General features: G+C 41.2%; 1 protein-coding gene across 2 annotated transcripts; it reads right to left on the bottom strand.

Annotated features, from left to right (window-relative positions):
• Nucleotides 1–489: 489 nt before the first annotated feature.
• On the bottom strand, nucleotides 490–20711 carry rrp1 (ribosomal RNA processing 1). 2 transcript variants are annotated; one of them, XM_082174458.1, is made up of 16 exons: nucleotides 20487–20711; nucleotides 19968–20050; nucleotides 19414–19471; nucleotides 19085–19170; nucleotides 18904–18965; nucleotides 14147–14276; nucleotides 12743–12807; nucleotides 12410–12618; nucleotides 8702–8790; nucleotides 8404–8501; nucleotides 8272–8291; nucleotides 8085–8183; nucleotides 5401–6083; nucleotides 5212–5316; nucleotides 3179–3227; nucleotides 490–1356 (listed from the first exon to the last, which is right to left on the bottom strand). In XM_082174458.1, the coding sequence occupies exons 1-16, from the start codon at nucleotides 20611–20613 to the stop codon at nucleotides 1202–1204; spliced, it is 2118 nt and encodes a 705-aa protein (XP_082030584.1). In that variant the 5' UTR covers nucleotides 20614–20711; the 3' UTR covers nucleotides 490–1201. The 2 variants fall into 2 exon arrangements, with proteins under 2 accessions (XP_082030584.1, XP_082030583.1); XM_082174457.1 differs by having other exon boundaries at nucleotides 8702–8796; nucleotides 20487–20707.
• Between the last annotated feature and the right edge of the window lie 870 nt (nucleotides 20712–21581).

Raw genomic sequence — 21581 nt, 5'->3', positions numbered from 1 at the left:
GATGGCTCAAGAAGGTGTAATTGTTCAAATAACATAGTTTTATTTAAAAATGTAAAGAAATTGTAACCCTAAAGTGTTTTTTAAGTGTAATATTTCTGTAAAGGCTAGGGACAGAAAAATGGACATTTTCATAGAATGACCCTCAATTGTCCACACAGCCTACATGCAATGCTTAAAGAAAAAGCTTTTAATGTTGTTGATACGTGTATGTGGTGTTTTTAATCTGCTTTAAGACAAACCATGTGTAAGTTCATAAGTCGACAGCATTGCTGAGTATTTCCTCCTTAAAACTGCAGTGAACCAAAGACAGTCTCAAACACACGCTTTGAAATCGCTGGTGTTTCTGACGTCACAAACTACCTTGTAACCAATCAGATCAACGTGTGATCGTCAACCAGTGGATCTCTGAGCTGAGTGAGTGAGTGGAGGCGGGGCTCATTTGCATATTCATATTCAACCGCACATACTAAATGAGGCAAGGGTGTCAGGTTACATTCAAGATATTTTAAGACATTAATTTTTTATTCAATGAAAAAACGTTTAAATATGTCATTTTGGTGATCAAAGATGAGTTAAGAAATAAAACTGACTACAGGGAGACTTTAACCTGATTTACACAACAGCACTGCAACTGTCACAAAATCAAGAGCAAGAATGAGAAAGTGATGTTATTATTCACTGAAATATAAAACTGAGGATCGGTTTATTCAGAGAGTTGTGATGTACACGTGAAAACACACTTTCATCATCACTCATCCGGACAGCCCGAGCAAACCTCTGACGCTTCATGTTGGAAAAGCTGCGGTCAGATTTCATGCGTGCGACTGAACTCCATCATCATCATCATCATCATCATCATCATCGTCAGGTCATCAACAGTTTCCCCAGGGATTGGGATTCACTCACTAGAGCAGGGATGAACATCCGGTCCAAGAGGAACAGTTTATCAACTGTAGAAACTAAAACTCTTGTTTCTGATCATGTTCACTCATTATGAGAACACTTATGACACTCTGAGATGATCCAAACGGTCTAAAATAGCCAGAGTAAAATATTGCAGCTCTCACTGTACATGTAGGAAGGAGAGCCAAACATGAGCACACTTTAAAAGTCAATATAAAATATATCTGTAGGCAAGTTCGTTTTCTAAAGAGACTTTAGTAGATTAAAGTTCACAGAGAGGAAAGTACGAAGCTTTATTTTAAAAGAAGTCTGCGGCCGTGGCTCTTCTGGGGACGGCGGGCGATGCTGTGGGCGACTTCAACACGCTGGTCTTCGGGGTCCTCTTGGGGTCAAAGGGCACGCGGGCCTGACTGGCCACACCGACCCGCGAGCTGCGGTCGCTCTTCCTGAACTCTACAGGGGACGGACGGACGGACGGACGGACGGACGGACGGACGGACACACACACACACACACACACACACACACACACACACACACACACACACACACACACACACACACACACACACACACACACACACACACACACACACACACACACACACACACACACACACACACACACACACACACACACACACACACACACACACACACACACACACACACACACACACACACACACACACACACACACACACACACACACACACACACACACACACACACACACACACACACACACACACACACACACACACACACACACACACACACACACACACACACACACACACACACACACACACACACACACACACACACACACACACACACACACACACACACACACACACACACACACACACACACACACACACACACACACACACACACACACACACACACACACACACACACACACACACACACACACACACACACACACACACACACACACACACACACACACACACACACACACACACACACACACACACACACACACACACACACACACACACACACACACACACACACACACACACACACACACACACACACACACACACACACACACACACACACACACACACACACACACACACACACACACACACACACACACACACACACACACACACACACACACACACACACACACACACACACACACACACACACACACACACACACACACACACACACACACACACACACACACACACACACACACACACACACACACACACACACACACACACACACACACACACACACACACACACACACACACACACACACACACACACACACACACACACACACACACACACACACACACACACACACACACACACACACACACACACACACACACACACACACACACACACACACACACACACACACACACACACACACACACACACACACACACACACACACACACACACACACACACACACACACACACACACACACACACACACACACACACACACACACACACACACACACACACACACACACACACACACACACACACACACACACACACACACACACACACACACACACACACACACACACACACACACACACACACACACACACACACACACACACACACACACACACACACACACACACACACACACACACACACACACACACACACACACACACACACACACACACACACACACACACACACACACACACACACACACACACACACACACACACACACACACACACACACACACACACACACACACACACACACACACACACACACACACACACACACACACACACACACACACACACACACACACACACACACACACACACACACACACACACACACACACACACACACACACACACACACACACACACACACACACACACACACACACACACACACACACACACACACACACACACACACACACACACACACACACACACACACACACACACACACACACACACACACACACACACACACACACACACACACACACACACACACACACACACACACACACACACACACACACACACACACACACACACACACACACACACACACACACACACACACACACACGTTACTCAGACGGACATCTCTTCAAACATATTACAATGATTTTGACAGAAGTGCCTGAGAACCCCTGGAGCTCCACAAACTCTAATGATGCGTACTCCATTTCATCCATTAATCCACTAGCAGCTCATTTACACTAATAACACACACACATACCCATGGTTTTATTATTCTTGAGGCCAAATCTGACTTTCTTCGGCAAAACCTGGAGGAGAAAACAATTAAAGAAATGTAAGATTAAGAAACAACTTTAGAAAGATTAAGACAAGTTAAACGCAGAGCTTTTATAATCATCTTTAAGACCGGCACAGATGATATTAATACCGTGATGAGGGGACGCAAGCCACTGTTTACGTAACATCCTAAACCATAGAATGACTGTAAAAAAACATGATTTCAACAACTTCAGTTCAAATACCGTTTTTGACAAAAACATTTGAAAAAATTGTTTAAATGTGAAGTTTACAAGAAAAGGAATGAGTCAAAACAAGTGATTATATATTCATTAGGTAACACTTTACAGTAAGGTTCATTAGTAAACAGTAGTTATTGTAGTAACTAACATGAACTAACCATGAGCAATACATTTGTTACAGTATTTATTAATCTTTGTTAAAGGGTTAGTTCACACAAAAATAAACTCTGTCAGTAATGACTCTCCCTCATGTTGTTCAACCCCGTAAGACCTTCGTTCATCTTCAGAACACAAATGAAGATATTGTTGATTAAATCTGAGAGCTGGCTCACTCCTCCATAGGCTTCTAATTGAAATGTCAGAACGGAGGCTCACTATTGGCCAGCATCACACACACGACTAGCATCGGCCAATAGTGAGCCTCCGTTCTGACGTACACCCCAGAAGCGCTGCGCTGTTACACTACGTGAACTCACTCAGAGGAACACAGAAGAAAATGAAGAGTTGAATAAAGTCGTTATTTTTGTTTGTTTTTTTGCACACAGAAAATATTCTCTCGCTTGATAAACTTAAGGTTGAGCCACTGTAGTCACTTGGACTATTTTAACGGTGTCTTTACTAACTTTCTGGGCCGGCAAGTTTCAATCACAGTGAAGCCTATGGAGGAGTGAGACAGCTCTCAGATGACATCAACAATATCTTCATTTGTGTTCTGAAGATGAACGAAGGTCTTACAGGGTTGAACAACATGAGGGAGAGTAATTACTGACAGTTTTCATTGAATTTTGAATGTGCATTAGTTTATCGATACAGCGGTCAACATTTACAACACTGTGTAAAAATATGGGTCGATCTTCACATTAGACTGAAGAAAAACTGCAGACGCTCTGAATAATAATGCAGTCTCTCTCTCTGACAGTAGATGGCGCTTATGAAACCGCAGAAATACAGCGTTACCCCGGTAAACAGAGCAGCGATGCGCTCATAACTACTTTATTAGGCATTATACGGAGGAAATATATTTAAAAAAAAACATGGCAAACTTTTTAGATTTGCAGGTATGATATAAACACCATAAAGTAGATATTGTCAGGTCATCAACAGTAGACATGCAGCGCTCACATTTATTTAATCAAATCATCGCCTTTTGAAGTTTAATAATCACATCAAGTCATATCGCAATTCCTGTTTTTTCCATCCCCAAATTTAAGGTCTTGAAATAAAATCTTTTTTTTACCATTACCAAGATATTTAAAGTCCCCCTGTGTTGAAAAATCCAGCTTTTAATGTAGTTTATGTGTCTATGTGGTGTTTTTAATATGCTTTAAGACAAAGCATGTGTACGTTCATAAGTCGACACCATTGCTGAGTATTTCCTCCTTAAAACTGCAGTGAACCAAAGACAGTCTCAAACACACGCTTTGAAATCGCTGGTGTTTCTGACGTCACAAACTACCTTGTAACCAATCAGATCAACGTGTGATCGTCAACCAGTGGATCTCTGAGCTGAGTGAGTGGAGGCGGGGCTCATTTGCATATTCATAGAACCACGCATACTAAATGAGGCGAGGGTGTCGAGTTACATTCAAGATATTTTAAGGCATGAAGAAAAAAAAATTCACGGAAAATTTTTTTAAATGTGTCATTTTGGTGATCAAAGATGAGTTTTAAGATAAAATGATTGACTACAGGGGGACTTTAACACATTTTATGGATGTAACTTTCCTGACATCAGATGAGCTCATATCTGTGAGTCGGAAGAGATGGTTTGTACCTTTTTATTGAGCATGTATCCCGCAGCTTTACAGAAGAGGGGCGCGGGCGCTTTCTTCTGCCGGAGCACAAACTTCTTGGGCTTGATCTGGTGTTCCTCGGCCTCCTAATGAGAGGGAACACAACCGTTCACGACTCACAGATGCTGTAAACAGAGCTTTAACAGTGGCAGAGAGACTGAAAGACTTACACCGATGAGCTTCTGTCTCTTGCCGCTGGTCTCGCCCGCGTGTCCGTTCACCTTCACATCTTCGTCCTTCACCCTCCTCTTCTTCCCTGGTTGGATCTGCTCAGCAGGGCCAGACTTCTGCTTCTGCTTCTTCATCTTCTTCTTCATGTTCCCAGCCGTCGAGTGCGCTTGAACCTCCTGAACCTCGAGCTCCTGATGAGCGTCTCCATTGGCGCTGGGCTCCGGCTCATCTACGGCTGAGTCCTTCTGCTTCTGCTTCTTCTTCATCTTCTTCTTCATGTTCCCAGCTGTCGAGTGCGCTGGAACCTCCTGAACCTCAAGCTCCTGATGAGCGTCTCCATTGGCGCTGGGCTCCGGCTCATCTACGGCTGAGTCCTTCTGCTTCTTCTTCTTCTTCTTGATCAGTGTTTTCCGCGAGGCTTTAGAGGTCTCCTGCTGTTCCTCCACACCGGCTGAGATAGAGTTCACTTCATGCTCTGTGTCTCTGTCTCCGGCCTTCAGCTCGTCAGGCTTGTTTTCCCCGCCTCGTTCTGATAGTTCAGCATTAGACTGGGTTAAATCTGTGGACTCGACCGGCATCTGCTGATCCGCCTCACCCTCAACACTCTTCAAACTTCTGTTCTTTCTCTTTTTCTTCTTGCCTTTCTTGTTTTTTTGGTTGGTGTCCTCAGTCTCCGCCTGACCTGTTGGAGATCAATCGGCCACTGACACTTCAGAAACTATTAAATACTGAGCAACTTTAAAGGAGTAGTTCACTTAAGAATTAACACTTAATAATTTACTCTCCCCCTTGTCATCCGAGATGTTCATGTCTTTCTTTCTTCAGTGGAAAAGAAGTGAAGGTTTTTCAGGAAAACATTCCAGGATGTTGTGACTTCAATGGGGTCCAACGGGTTGAAGGTCCAGATGTGAGTTTCAGTGCAGCTTCAAAGTCTCGACACGATCCAGCCGAGGAATAAGAGTCTTATCTAGACAAACCAGCGGACATTTATAACAAAATAAACATTTAAATACTTTTAACCACAAATGCTGGTCTTGCTCTAGCTGTGTCTTTGATGCGCCACACATTACGTAATCAGGTTGAAAGGTCACGCGTGTTCCGGTTCAGAAATGTAGAACAGGTCTCATTTTCTCCTCCAACTTCAAAATCATCCGACATCGTTGTTTTACCTTTTATTTATTACATTTTTTGTAAATGGCTTTTGACTTAGTCTTTGCAGGCTGTCTTTGTAAACACTGGGTCGGTTCTTACGCCTACGTCACACTTGACCTTTCAACTTGACTACGCAATGTGTGTCGCATCACAGTTAGAGCAAGACTAGCATTTGTGGTTAAAAGTATATAAATGTTTAATTTATTTCATTAAATGTCGGCTGGTTTGTCTAGATAAGACTCTTATTCCTCGGCTGGATCGTGTCGAGACTTTGAAGCTGCACTGAAACTCACATCTGGACCTTCGACCCGTTGGACCCCATTGAAGTCACTATATGGAGAACAATCCTGGAATGTTTTCCTCAAAAACCTTCATTCCTTTTCAACTGAAGAAAGACATGAACATCTTGGATGACGTGGGGGAGAGTAAATTATCAGGAGATTTTAATTCTGAAGTGAACTACTCCTTTAAAGGAACACTCCGACTTTTTGGGACTTTAGCTTATTCACAGTATCCCCCAGAGTTAGATAAGTCCATACATACCTTTTTCATTTCTGTGCGTTCTGTAAGTGTTATTTGACGCACCCACCGCTAGCCTAGCTTAGCACAAAGACTGGATGTAAATGGATAAGGTAGCATATACTAATCCCAATAAGTGACAAAATAATGCAAACATTTTCCTATTTATGTGTTGTGATCTGTATAGTCACAGCGTGTACAAATAACAAGGCTATATGAGACAGAGACCATTTTTAATCGTATAAATACTGGGAACTATATTCTCACTAGGCGTAGGAGCACAGCTACTTGGGCGGAGTGATTAGCGCAGCACACGAGACACCCTGTTGATGGTTCCGTAAACAAAACAAACGAACTCTCTGCTCCTCACCACAGGGCGTCTCGTGTGCTGCGCTAATCACTCCGCCCAAGTAGCCACTCCGCCCAAGTAGCTGTGCTCCTACGCCTAGTGAGAATATAGTTCCCAGTATTTATACGATTAAAAATGGTCTCTGTCTCATATAGCCTTGTTATTTGTACACGCTGTGACTATACAGATCACAACACATAAATAGGAAAATGTTTGCATTATTTTGTCACTTATTGGGATTAGTATGCTACCTTATCCATTTACATCCAGTCTTTGTGCTAAGCTAGGCTAGCGGTGGGTGCGTCAAATAACACTTACAGAACGCACAGAAATGAAAAAGGTATGTATGGACTTATCTAACTCTGGGGGATACTGTGAATAAGCTAAAGTCCCAAAAAGTCAGAGTGTTCCTTTAATATGTACTTGCTATAGGATTAGCTGTTGGTTATTATGAATAAACTTACTGTTATTACAAGTGACAAGAACACTGTGGATCTCGTACATGTTTCTATAAGTCTAGTCTAAACTAATTGTTTCACTTACACTTTTATATACTCAACCACACTGCTCAGCTGACACAAGTTGAACAAATCTCCATTATACGATGAGCACTAAACGAAAAGCAAACCTTTGCATTTTTTCAGCGACTGTTTTCTTTCTGACCTTTTTTTGTTAGTTTCTTTCTGTTTTTCCTCCGTCTGTTTTCGCTATAGTCTTCTTCATCAGTGGACACGTCCTCCACTTTATCCTGAGGGAACAGGCCTAACCAAACACAGCACAGAAGACAGTGATGCACGTGACGGAAAGACAAACCACTGCACCAAACGTGCTTGATATCAAAAGAGTTTACCTTCGCTCAAGTCCCGGAAACTTCATCCCACGGGGAAAGAGATTAAAGAAAGATTTTAAAACAAACATAATTTGATGTTCATTGTTTTTTTCATGTCTGCATGATTCTCTGTTTCAATGTGAAACTACTTACATTTTGACAAACTTGTAAATCTTGGATCGGTTAAAGCTTGGTATGTTTGAGTTACTGGCCACCTCAAAAAGCTTGTCAGCTATTGCACCATAGTCGAACTGTACAAGACAAAACATGATAATTATTTACACACACATCTAACAGTGTTCAGCTCGATCATCTGCTAGGATACACACATTAATGTGCCACAGAATACCTCTAGTCCTTAAGCTAGGTCACTACAGCACAGGAACGCAATACTTTCAACACAAACGCTCTCATTCCTTATACAATCAAATATAAAGAGCCTGAAACACACCTGAAGAACTGGTCCACACGCATAGTCATTTTTACTATCCATGTTGTTTGGAATTGAAAACATGTCTTCATCACAGTCCTCCTCAGAATCTGACACTGTCAACAAAAACAACATATTTCCATCAAATAACTACAAATCACTAGTTTTGTTCATTCATCTTTTCTTTCCCCAAATCCACCCTGAGACCTTAAAAATGACAGTGACTACGTTAACATGCACAACTTTTGTGTCAATCGAACTGAATTCATTCCGATTAATGAATCTGAATGTAGTGTTTACATGAACGCTGAACCTGTGGTCTGGTTGATGTGTGTTTATATGCAGAGGTGGGTAGTAACGAAGTACATTTACTTCAGTACTTTTTTGGAAAAATGTTACTTTTAAGAGTAGATTTGAATGTGGGTACTTTTACTTTAACTCGAGTACATTTCTAATGAAAAAAACTGTACTTTTACTTCGTTACGTTGGGCGACGTTCCTCTCGTTACTTTATTTTAATGCAATATTTGTTGTTAAACGCGTAGTTTATTCCAAGCGCGCTGTATCTTTTTTTCTGGGCTTGAGCAATGCTCAATTCATAAATGAATCACTCTTTTGAGTCGATTCTGTTCAAAGAATTCATCAAACAAGTTGGCAGATCTGTCTAAATCGGTTCGCGAATCAGTTTGAATGATTCAGTTCCTGATTCTGTTCAGTTCCTGCACGCACTGAATCATCTGAAGTGACTTCAATTCACACTGGACTCGGAGTCATAACAGAAGATTTAAGAGCATCAAGAGCGTTAGATGAAGTGGCAGTGGACCTACAGTACAGTTAAGTGAGAGCAAATCTTCAAATGCATCATATTTTTGCCAGCAATGAAGATCTTTATTAGTTGAACATCTTCGTAAGCTGTCTGTGAATGAATGATTCCACAGGACGATATATTCGATTTCATTTCACTCAGGTAATACATTTTGCAACCAAACAGATTATTACGCCACGATACTAGAAAGTATGACATTACCAGATTTTTTGACATATACATTAATTTACATTAAATAAAGCTACCATTGTTCACAGTTTATGAACACCCGCCATCCCACGGTAGTGAGTGTGTGTGTGTGTGTGTGTGTGTGTGTGTGTGTGTGTGTGTGTGTGTGTATTGTTGCGCAGTGGCGTGCGAACTCGACTTGAAAACTAATGCCTTTGCCTGCCGTAGACAGTTTAAACATGCTTGCAGACATATACATTTGATTATATTTTGGAGAACAGACAGAAGAAGATCCGTCGATGTACTTTGATTTGTTTTTGTTTTTTTGTGTTCAGATGTTCAGATGTAGCAGTCATGAGCACGAGCACATATGAAGAGTTAACTCTTCTCTGTCAATACGCCTTTGAATGCAACACTCTGCAGAGTCACTTTATTTCGACATTGTCTAATAATCCAAATGTAGTTGTATAAGTTACTATCATACAAACCAGAGGACAGGCAATGATTTTCGAGCTATACAGATGGCAGAAATAATGCTTACGTCTCTCTTCTGTTTTTGTTGCAAAGACAGCCTATCTACTTATGAAAATAATAGTCATTTAAATAAACAAAATCTAAATAATATAATTTTATATATGACGACTTCAGAGGCAAAAGCCTCTGAGTACCATCTGAAATTTTCTTCTAAAAGAGCATTTTTATCAAGCTTGTATGTTTATGTTCAGTTATTTCACTTAAATGGCAATGAAAAGTAGCCTACCTAATTGTCATTAAAGTGAAATTACTGAACTTAAATATACGAGCTTGATAAAAATGCTTGTTTTAGAAGAAAATTTCAGATGGCACTCAGAGGCTTTGGCATCATGAAGTCTTCATATATATATATATATAGGCCTATATGATCCGAAGTAAGTTACTCACTACTTGAGTAGTTTTTTCATTGGATACTTTTTTACTCTTACTCAAGTAACTATTGAGATTATTACTTTTACTTTGAGTAAATATTTCTATAAGTACTTGTACTTTTACTTGAGTAGTTTTAGGATATTCTACCCACCTCTGTTTATATGTCACAAGCTTCAAATCTGAATATATTTTTTGACATGCGCTCACTGCACGAATATACAGAGTTTCCCGCTGTCTGCGCTTGATAACTATTCTCCTACATCGGTTCTTTATTGGTTTTAAACAGCAGACTTAATATTTATCCTTTTCTCGTAAAAAATTGAGACAATGAACCGTTGTGCCGCTGCTTACATTGATCACGTCATCTGTGGATGAGAGTCTGAAACAAGCACTGGTGGGCCGTTGTCCTGCTCCACTTCACAGACACACAGGGAATGGAGGATTATAGAATAACGGGAAACTCATTTATACGACACTTTATTCAACAGTTTGTTCACCGCGCCATACATTATGCTATTTCCGCGTCATTGTGCTATTTCCGCGTCATTGTGCTATTTCTACATCATTGTGCTATTTCTACATCATTGCGCTATTTCTACATCATTGCGCTATTACTATTACGTCATTGCACATGCGCAGTCTTTCCAGTTTTGTTTTTCAATCCAGTCAAGTGTTTACATGTTCTCAATCGGGTTAGAAAAGGAATAAACTGCCCCTTTCAATCGGATCGAAATTTCATTGCGCTATTTCCACGTCATTGCGCTATTTCTACGTCATTGCCCTATTTCCACGTCATTGCGCTATTTCTACGTCATTGCGCTATTTCTACGTCATTGCACATGCGCAGTCTTTCCAGTTTTGTTTTTCAATCCAATCAAGTGTTTACATGTTCTCTCAATCGGGTTAGAAAAGGAATAAACCGCCCCTTTCAATCGGATCGAAATTTCAGGTGTTTTACATGAAGGTTTTTCAGTCCGATTGAGCTGTCAGTCCCATTACTAACAGATTATTTGGTTGCATGTAAAGGTAGCCAGAGTAACAATTGGTTTAAGTGCAAATGGATAAAATTCAAAGCTAAATGATTCAACTTTAAGAAACTGTGAGATGTTGTGCGTTAGCGTTGCTTTGAAAACTGACCCTTCACTATGACACTATTCCTCAGATCAAATTTGATATATTTCTACACTTCATTGGAGTCCACCTGTGGCAAAATCAACTGACTGGACAGTAATTTGGAAAAGCACACACCCGAGTATATAAGGTCTAAAAAAAGTGTTAACGCATTTTATGTCAGCAACAAATGAAGCGATCTGATTAGCATTAGCCCTGTTTAGATACTACTTGTTTGCCTGTCACCATATGTTAATTGAACTGTGAAATCTAACACAAGAGAAGTATGGAGTGCCTCAAGGTTCGGTCTTAGGTCCTCTGTTGTTCTTCTACATGCGTCCCTTAAACCCAATATACACAAAAGATTCAAAAGACTGTTCAAAGATAATCTCTAGACAGATTATTTGATGTCTTCTCAAAGAGATAGACAAGACAGACTGTGTTACAAGAAAAAATATTTCATGCCAGACGCGTCATTCTGTAACCGGACTCTTAAGTTCAAGGAGGAATTTCAAAACAGTGGATCATATCAATACACAAGCAAAAGTCCATTTCAATGGGTTTGAAGTTGTGTGTTTGATAAACGTTTCACTATTACTTACACCAATGCAACTTTTTTTCTCTCTCAACAATATAATTTTGACCTGGTGCGAATTATGCTGGAAAATGCTGTAATTAGTTTTTGCTAATGTTTTGATCGTGTTTAGTCGTTCTGCCCACCGTTATCCTGCGCATCTTCAGTTTTCTTCTTAGAGCGGGGTTTAGTCTTCAGCTCTGCCTTGTCCTGTTGGGTTTCCGATCCGTCACTAGCGTCCAGCTCTCCCCCATTAGTCTGACGAATCTCTCGGAGAAGATCCTCGATGGCGAAAGGAACCTGATCTACAATGGTGTCGAACACATTGCTGCCGATGGCCTTCAGCAAGACCCGACTGAACAGCAGGGAAGAAAGAATAATAATGATGATCAAACATGGCAGCAAAGTGGTATATATATATATATATATATATATATATATATATATATATCAACTCAAGGAGGCACTGAAGGTCGTACTCTTTGGTCTTGGCCATGGACTTGCAGATCGGCTCAATGAAGGTCAGGTTCTGCTCGGCAGTCAGCTGGAGGAGAAAACCAGAGATACACAAACATGAGAATAATGAAACATTTAAATCTCTGGGTTGTTAGACTAAAGACTTCTGTTTTGTGGTGACATGAACCGATCATCTTACTCTTTACTACTAGTTACAGCAGCAAATAAACATCAATGAACATCAGAAGGAATGATGAAAGATACAGAACTACTTCCTGAAATCAATCATGTCTCATGTAATCAGACATCAATATGAGAGCAATATCACGTAACGTCACATTTACCTCAGAAAAGCCATTCAGTGACCATAAACTAGATAGTCAGCTAAAAAAATAACTTGACCTCTAAATGACGTGGTAAATATTGAATAAATCTGTTAAATTCTTATAACAGGCACCATTTAAATGATATTTCTAAAATGAAATTAAACAATTAGATGATTAGAGGGCAGAGAAAGCAGCCCTTCTTTCTATAGTTTGGAACTAAAAATGTGTTTTTGGGTCAAAATCATGAAGCAGAACACTATTTTTCTTCAAGTAGGGATGCAACGATATGAATATATTGGCTAATACCTATACTTCTTTATAATTGAAAGCCGATAACCGATATTTTAAATTTTATATAATTTTGAGAGCCTGATTACGAAATAACGAAGGTCTTACCATTAAAAGTCCTGTCTCTCAAGCACACAAGTTCTCATAATTTTGTGTGGCCGATATGAGGGGATGGAAAGGCATAGCGCCAAACATTAGTCCCAAACTGATGAGTAATAACTTCTTGCGTAGATCCAAAAGGAACTCAAAATTCAGAAAAAAGATCTGCACACGAATATAGGCCAACAAACCTCACAGGATTTTATTGTCCAGAGGCCACAAATAAAGTGTAAAAAACGTTTTCGGATTTTCGATATGACAAATGTTGTGCTGCACTTCACTGCATTTTCCTTGTTTAAGTGATTCCAATCATATTTCAAGCAGTTCAAAACCGGCATGTTGAACAGTGCCTCAGCTGAAGGAAATAATACAAATGTATCAGCTTTAATATATCGGCCCAATTTTCTTATTGGGCCGATAACTATAACATTAAGAATGAACATATATCGGCTGATGCCGATATGGTGGCTGATATATCTTGCATCTCTATTATGGAGTTACTTTGGAAGCTCAAATGTGCTGGAGTAACGAGAACAAACCTCACTGATTCTCACTGGATTAAAACATCATGAGGGAGGTTAAATAATGAATGATAAGGTACTTCTGATGAAGGGGATTACATGCATTACTATTACAAACAGATATGAAACCCTATGAAAGATGTGAACAGTAACACTCAGATCAGCTGTGCCTCATCAGGCCGGTCGGCGTTACCTGTGCGGAGCCGACGTGGGCCAGTTCAGCGGTGTAGAGGTCCAGCACATGCAGGACGAGCCCGGCCGGAGCAGCACTGGAGCCGTGTAGGAGCTGATCCGAGAACAGCTGCAGGAACTCAGCCAGCACACTGCACACACACACAAACACACACTCATGAATATATACTAGGGGTGCACCGAAATTTTCGCCGCCGAAAATGGCATTATCGGTTTCAGGCCGAAATAAAAAAAAACTGCCGAAAACGTAAACCGAAAATGAATGTCACCCGCCCCTCCCATCCGTGCGCAAGCGCTTAGGTTTCACTCACGGTCGAGCTGTTATCACGCGTCTGCCTATCAAAGATTAAGCATGTCAGAGGGCTGTCACTTATTGCATAATCGATCGGACCAACCAACACAAGTTTCGAAAACGAAAATAGGGAATCGATTTTAACGGCCTTCTCTCTGAGCGCGTCCAGCTCGTCACGATACGCCCGCAGCGAACGCATGTCACACAGCAACTGCAGGTTCTGACACACACACAGCCTATTTCTGCATAATATAGTGCATAATATGTATATTGCATAATATGTATGTATGTGTAATATATGTGTAATATATATATATATATATATATATAGAGTGAAGAAAATAAGTATTTGAACACCCTGCTATTTTGCAAGTTCTCCCACTTAGAAATCATTGAGGGGTCTGAAATGTCATCGTAGGTGCATGTCCACTGTGAGAGAATCAAAAAAAAAAAAAAAATCCTGAAATCACTATATGATTTTTTTTATTATTTATTTGTATGATACAGCTGCAAATAAGTATTTGAACACCTGTCTATCAGCTAGAATTCTGACCCTCAAAGACCTGTTAGTCTGCCTTTAAAATGTCCACCTCCACTCCATTTATTATCCTAAATTAGATGCACCTGTTTGAGGTCGTTAGCTGCATAAAGACACCTGTCCACCCCATACAATCAGTAAGAATCCAACTACTAACATGGCCAAGACCAAAGAGCTGTCCAAAGACACTAGAGACAAAATTGTACACCTCCACAAGGCTGGAAAGGGCTACGGGGATATTGCCAAGCAGCTTGGTGAAAAAAGGTCCACTGTTGGAGCAATCATTAGAAAATGGAAGAAGCTAAACATGACTGTCAATCTCCCTCGGACTGGGGCTCCATGCAAGATCTCACCTCGTGGGGTCTCAATGATCCTAAGAAAGGTGAGAAATCAGCCCAGATCTACACGGGAGGAGCTGGTCAATGACCTGAAAAGAGCTGGGACCACCGTTTCCAAGGTTACTGTTGGTAATACACTAAGACGTCATGGTTTGAAATCATGCATGGCACGGAAGGTTCCCCTGCTTAAACCAGCACATGTCAAGGCCCGTCTTAAGTTTGCCAATGACCATTTGGATGATCCAGAGGAGTCATGGGAGAAAGTCATGTGGTCAGATGAGACCAAAATAGAACTTTTTGGTCATAATTCCACTAAACGTGTTTGGAGGAAGAAGAATGATGAGTACCATCCCAAGAACACCATCCCTACTGTGAAGCATGGGGGTGGTAGCATCATGCTTTGGGGCTGTTTTTCTGCACATGGGACAGGGCGACTGCACTGTATTAAGGAGAGGATGACCGGGGCCATGTATTGCGAGATTTTGGGGAACAACCTCCTTCCCTCAGTTAGAGCATTGAAGATGGGTCGAGGCTGGGTCTTCCAACATGACAATGACCCGAAGCACACAGCCAGGATAACCAAGGAGTGGCTCTGTAAGAAGCATATCAAGGTTCTGGCATGGCCTAGCCAGTCTCCAGACCTAAACCCAATAGAGAATCTTTGGAGGGAGCTCAAACTCCGTGTTTCTCAGCGACAGCCCAGAAACCTGACTGATCTAGAGAAGATCTGTGTGGAGGAGTGGGCCAAAATCCCTCCTGCAGTGTGTGCAAACCTGGGGAAAAACTACAGGAAACGTTTGACCTCTGTAATTGCAAACAAAGGCTACTGTACCAAATATTAACATTGATTTTCTCAGGTGTTCAAATACTTATTTGCAGCTGTATCATACAAACAAATAGTTAAAAAAAATCATACATTGTGATTTCTGGATTATTTTTTTTTTTAGATTATGTCTCTCACAGTGGACATGCACCTACGATGACAATTTCAGACCCCTCCATGATTTCTAAGTGGGAGAACTTGCAAAATAGCAAGGTGTTCAAATAATTATTTTCCTCACTAATATATATATATATATATATATATATATATATATATATATATATATATATATATATATATATATATATATAAGTTTTTAAAAGAAGCCATTTTCGGCTTCAGTTTTCGGCCAAGTGCATCCTAAATTTTCGGTTTCGGCGCGTCACTAATATATACTTCAATGTTCTGTCATTATGGGCTCCTGAGAGTAGACTGATCTGAACTTACAATATCAGAATTGCGATAATCAAGAAGCATGTTTAATCAATTTAAAGGGGTCCTTGATTATGATTTCACTTTTTTAACTTTAATTAGAGTGTAATGTTGCTGTTTTGCAATGTTTTTAACACTGTTCCTGAACATTATAACCTCAACGTTTGTCTGTGCGCTGCACATTTTACGGAGAACAGCTTTCAGAAGAGAGTTCAATGCAGACTATACGCACAAAACCTGCTCCTGAAAGATGGAGCCATTCCCATTTTGTCAGGACAATCACAAAAAAAAGTATGTCTTATTATTTGTAGTTGTTTTTTCTATTAACAGTTCCAATTATAAGCTTTATGTATTTGCTGTGATATGGAAGGAAGGGCAAAGCTTTGCCTCCGCTAGCCTGCTAACTAACATTACAGTATTGATGTAGTGTTTACTGTAGCTTTTGTAAGACTGTCCACTGGCCCTTAGGAAAGTTATCCATGATTTTGTGATCGATTACTATTTGTATTACCATAGTTTTCCTACAAACGTGATTAAATGGTGGATAACATTGTATCTATAAGAAAAAGAAAAAACATCCCACACTGAAACATCCAGTGAAATCAGTTCAGCACGATCCTCTTGTTTGTGAACATTGTCAGGGTCTGAATCAGGCTCGAAATGGACGCCATTAATATTTTCATAGAGCTCGCGGTTATAAAGGGTCGGGTACAATCTCTAATCTCTGCCAATCACAGCACACTGGGCCAGCTAACCAATCACAGCACATTTCGTATTACGGAAGGAGGGGCTTCAGTGAGAACCAGACTTAGGAGAGAGGAGCTGTAATGTCAAATATGTGAAAAATAATGCGCATTTTGAACAATCAAACATGAAAACATTCTAGTACACTCCAAAAACTAATTCGAGACTTCGTAAAAGGCATGATAGGATCCCTTTAACTCATAAAACTAACAAAATTCTTTCTTTTTTTACAATAATATGAAAAATACACAGCCAGCATGCAGACTTCAGATTTAGAGTGTTCAATATCGCCATTGCACTGCACAATTCTGGACAAATTAAGAATCATGTTTTTTTTTAAATAGAGATTCTGAAACAATTCTAAACAGAATTACGTGTGATTTACTAGAGGTTCCGCGAGAGCAGATGATGATGTCATGCACTCATCTGTCCCACACACCCATTACTGGATCAATCAGCGTTTGCGAACAAATGATTCAATGATAAACACTTATTTAACAGTCACCTGTTGCCACCTACTGGTGCAATGATGTCATTTATATAATCAAGCAGCAAGTTACTTTCAAAATTTACTTAATTTTGATCACTACCGTAGACATCAGTGTTTATGTCTGAACTATACACTTCTTTCCAGCACTTCTGTGATCACCTGAGTTATTGTAAAGCCTGGAACACACCAAGCCGACGGTCGGCCGTCGGGCAGTTTCCGTGCGTCGGCCGACTAAATCTTCTCAGTGTGTTCCGCACCGTCGGCTGAAATTGGTCCTCGTCGGCTTTGTAACGGCCGATTCGACATGTTGAATCGGCGTCGGGCCGTCGGTGAAAGAGGGAACTCTGATTGGCTGTTCAGCTTAGTGACCGAGTCAGTGCACGAGAATAATAGCAAAATAGCGGGCAAAGTCAAAACGGTACAGATAGAAGGCTGTTCTAATGATATGTCATCTTATCTGAGTGTTCCTTGGCGAATAATTCAATATTAACACGAGAGGAGTGGAATAAAGACAGTGTTTAGCAGGATTGATATTCAAAACGGTAAGCACGCACTGCTTTGTTTACGGTTTGTGTAACTGCAGCCGGCAGCGCCGGTTTCCCTTTTTGAATGACGAATATAGACGAATATATCTGCAGAAATAGACAGCTGTCTCATTTACACGCAGGCGCAGAACGCGCATTCTAGCTGACAGTCGGCTGTAGTTCTCTCGGTGTGTTCAAGTGCAGCTTTTTACCCCGACGCGAGGCGACAACACAGTCGGCTTTCATCAGCGCTAGTTCGTCTGCGTCGGCTTGGTGTGTTCCAGGCTTAAGACAGAAATAATGATACTGTGTGTTGAACAGACTGTTAATGAAGCCGTTTCATATTCATGCCATTGGCTCTCTCTGGGTCAGAACACAGATCCAAGTCGCTGTCGTGTGGAAATCAGATCGAGTGCGTTCGAGTCGAGATCGTGATTAACGATTAATCGTGACGCTCTTGTCATCGTTTGATTAAGTGTACAGCCCTACTTTTGATTTATTCACCCAAATTTTGCCTAATGCGTGTTATATAGTAGACTTCACTTTAACGGCTGCACATCTCAGTGAGAGCAGTTACCTGGACTCCCACTTCCGTCTCTTCAGCATCTGGAACACCTCCCGGAACATGAAGCGGACGAGCTGACGTGGAGACAGAAGACACATGTTGAGATTCACACACACACACACTGACTGGTTAGATGTGAAACACAGGTCCAGCGTGAGCAGGAGCACTGAGCGCTTGACAGAGACGGTCTGACCTGGAAGAACTTGTCCATGCGGAGCCGGTCGATGCCGGTCCACTCTCTCTTCATGGTCTGCAGGAACGCCTTGAAGAACAGCAGCTCTGCGGAGAGAGAGGAGAGCAGGTTTACACACACAAACACAGCACTATCGCCTCTGAAACACATCTCCATCAGTCCAGCTTAGAGGTTCAGTAGGTGACACTGCACTGAATCCAGTGTCAGTCTAACTGACTGAAGATCGATCTGAACTAACATCATGGGTCACATGACCATCTGTTTTCATAGCTTTATATGTGGTTTTATTCTTTGATGACAGAAGTGAATTAAGGGTTTATTAGACTTACGGCTGTCGAGGGTCTGGAAGCTGTGGAGGAGCCTGGAGATCTTAGTGGACAGCTCCTCCTAAACACATAAACATCAGGTTATTAGTGTGTGTGTGTGAGAGAGATTATCCTCACTTGTAGCAGTGGCATGTGTCTATGAGAGAGAGAGAGAGAGAGAGAGAGTGTGTGTGAGTGTGTGAGAGAGATAGATTATCCTCACTTGTAGCAGTGGCATGTGTCTATGAGAGAGAGAGAGAGAGAGAGTGTGTGTGTGTGTGTGTGTGTGAGAGAGAGATAGATTATCCTCACTTGTAGCAGTGGCATGTGTCTATGAGTGAGAGAGAGAGAGAGAGAGAGAGAGAGAGTGTGTGTGTGTGTGTGTGTGTGAGTGAGTGAGATGATCCTCACTTGTAGCAGTGGCATGTGTCTATGAGTGAGAGAGAGAGAGAGAGAGAGAGAGAGAGAGAGAGAGAGAGAGAGAGAGAGAGAGAGAGAGAGAGAGAGAGAGAGAGAGAGAGTGTGTGTGTGTGTGTGTGTGTGTGTGTGTGTGTGTGAGTGAGTGAGATGATCCTCACCTGTAGCAGTGGCATGTCCTGCATCCACACACAGTAGAATAAACCCTTCCAGATCTTCATCAGTTCATCCTCACCAAAACCCCCTGAAACACACCAGACCACTATCACTCACTGAACACACAGAGAAACACACCATACTGCCGTGTGTGTATAACGAGTCTGATATAAGAGGTTAGTGTGTGTGTGTGTATAACGAGTCTGATATAAGAGGTTAGTGTGTGTGTGTGTATAACGAGTCTGATATAAGAGGTTAGTGTGTGTGTGTGTGTATAACGAGTCTGATATAAGAGGTTAGTGTGCGTGTGTGTGTGTATAACGAGTCTGATATAAGAGGTTAGTGTGTGTGTGTGTATAACGAGTCTGATATAAGAGGTTAGTGTGCGTGTGTGTGTGTATAACGAGTCTGATATAAGAGGTTAGTGTGTGTGTGTGTATAACGACTCTGATATAAGAGGTTAGTGTGTGTGTGTGTGTATAACGAGTCTGATATAAGAGGTTAGTGTGTGTGTGTGTGTTTACCCTGGGCTCTCCCCGAGCGCACACTGATGTATTTCCTCAGCTTCAGCAAGGCTTTGCTCCTCTCGGGCTTCTCGTTGGACGCGAGCTTCTGCGCGAAGATGATTTCTGCTGCTTGTATCGGTGCCATTTCTGTGTGTCTGATCTCCCTCACACACGCGTCAACTCTCACACACACATGCGCTCCTCCTCGTGCCCGCGGCGCGCGCTGATGACGTCACGCGGGCGCAGGTCTCGCGCGCGCCACTGGAGGGCAGCGTTTCTTCCACATTTCAGATAAAACTATTGTTAATGACAACTGGTCAAAATAACAAAAACACCGACAGACGAGACAGAGCAGGGGTTAGGCTACTTTTCATATAAAACTAATTATCAGCTCTCAGATTCTGTTAATTTTATTACGAAACTCCAACAGTTATGGCGTTTGTAAATGTGTAGTGACAGATCTCAGTTCAGGCGGCACGTGTCATCTCTAATACTCTTCTTTAGGCTACTAGTGCTAAATAAACACGAATGAACAATAGGCATATGATATTGAAAGGTACAACTTACCGAAGTGTATGCCTCGGATTAATCCGTGTTTTTCAACCGAGGTTAGAGGTCAATAACACAAACGGGTAGAGAACAATGTCACATAACGTTATTTACCTCAGGAAAGCCATTTAATGACCATATATAGACTAAAAAAAATAGCTATAGAGAGGAGTGTTTTGTTAAATATGTCCACTATATTAGGCTACATATTATATTTTTTACTTATATCATTAAAATATTATAAAGTTGTTATTATAATAATAACGCATTATATTTAATTTAAGTTGTTATGTTTAACCTTTAACAATAATACCAGCTGACAGGGCTCTGTATGTTTACAGCATTAGTGAGATATATGTTTTTCTTGAGAAAAATTAAGATGTATCTACTGTACCCAGTGGCGCAAAAAGTGGGTATGTGCTATATGCAGCGCAGAGGGCACCATGGAGGCGCCAGTGCCATGGTAAAACAATAAAATGTATTATGTAGCTGCTGTTGTGCGTTTATAAAATAATTTCTGCATTTCCTCAATGTTATATAACATTTTAGAGGACTAACAGGCTA

The sequence above is a fragment of the Leuciscus leuciscus genome, assembly GCF_965113295.1.
Source record: "Leuciscus leuciscus genome assembly, chromosome: 7".
NCBI lineage: Eukaryota > Metazoa > Chordata > Actinopteri > Cypriniformes > Leuciscidae > Leuciscus > Leuciscus leuciscus.
The sequence above is the reverse complement of the archived record's forward strand: the minus strand, read 5'-3'. Positions and strand labels throughout refer to the sequence as shown.

Coding starts and splice junctions, on each gene's coding strand:
- rrp1 (XM_082174457.1), bottom strand. CDS start 20,613: ATGGCACCGATACAAGCAGCAGAAATCATCTTCGCGCAGAAGCTCGCG. Junction 12,808..14,146: donor CCCACGTCGGCTCCGCACAG/GTAACGCCGACC, acceptor TTTCTCCTCCAG/CTGACTGCCGAGCAGAACCT. Junction 8,502..8,701: donor CGTGTGGACCAGTTCTTCAG/GTGTGTTTCAGG, acceptor TGTCTTGTACAG/TTCGACTATGGTGCAATAGC.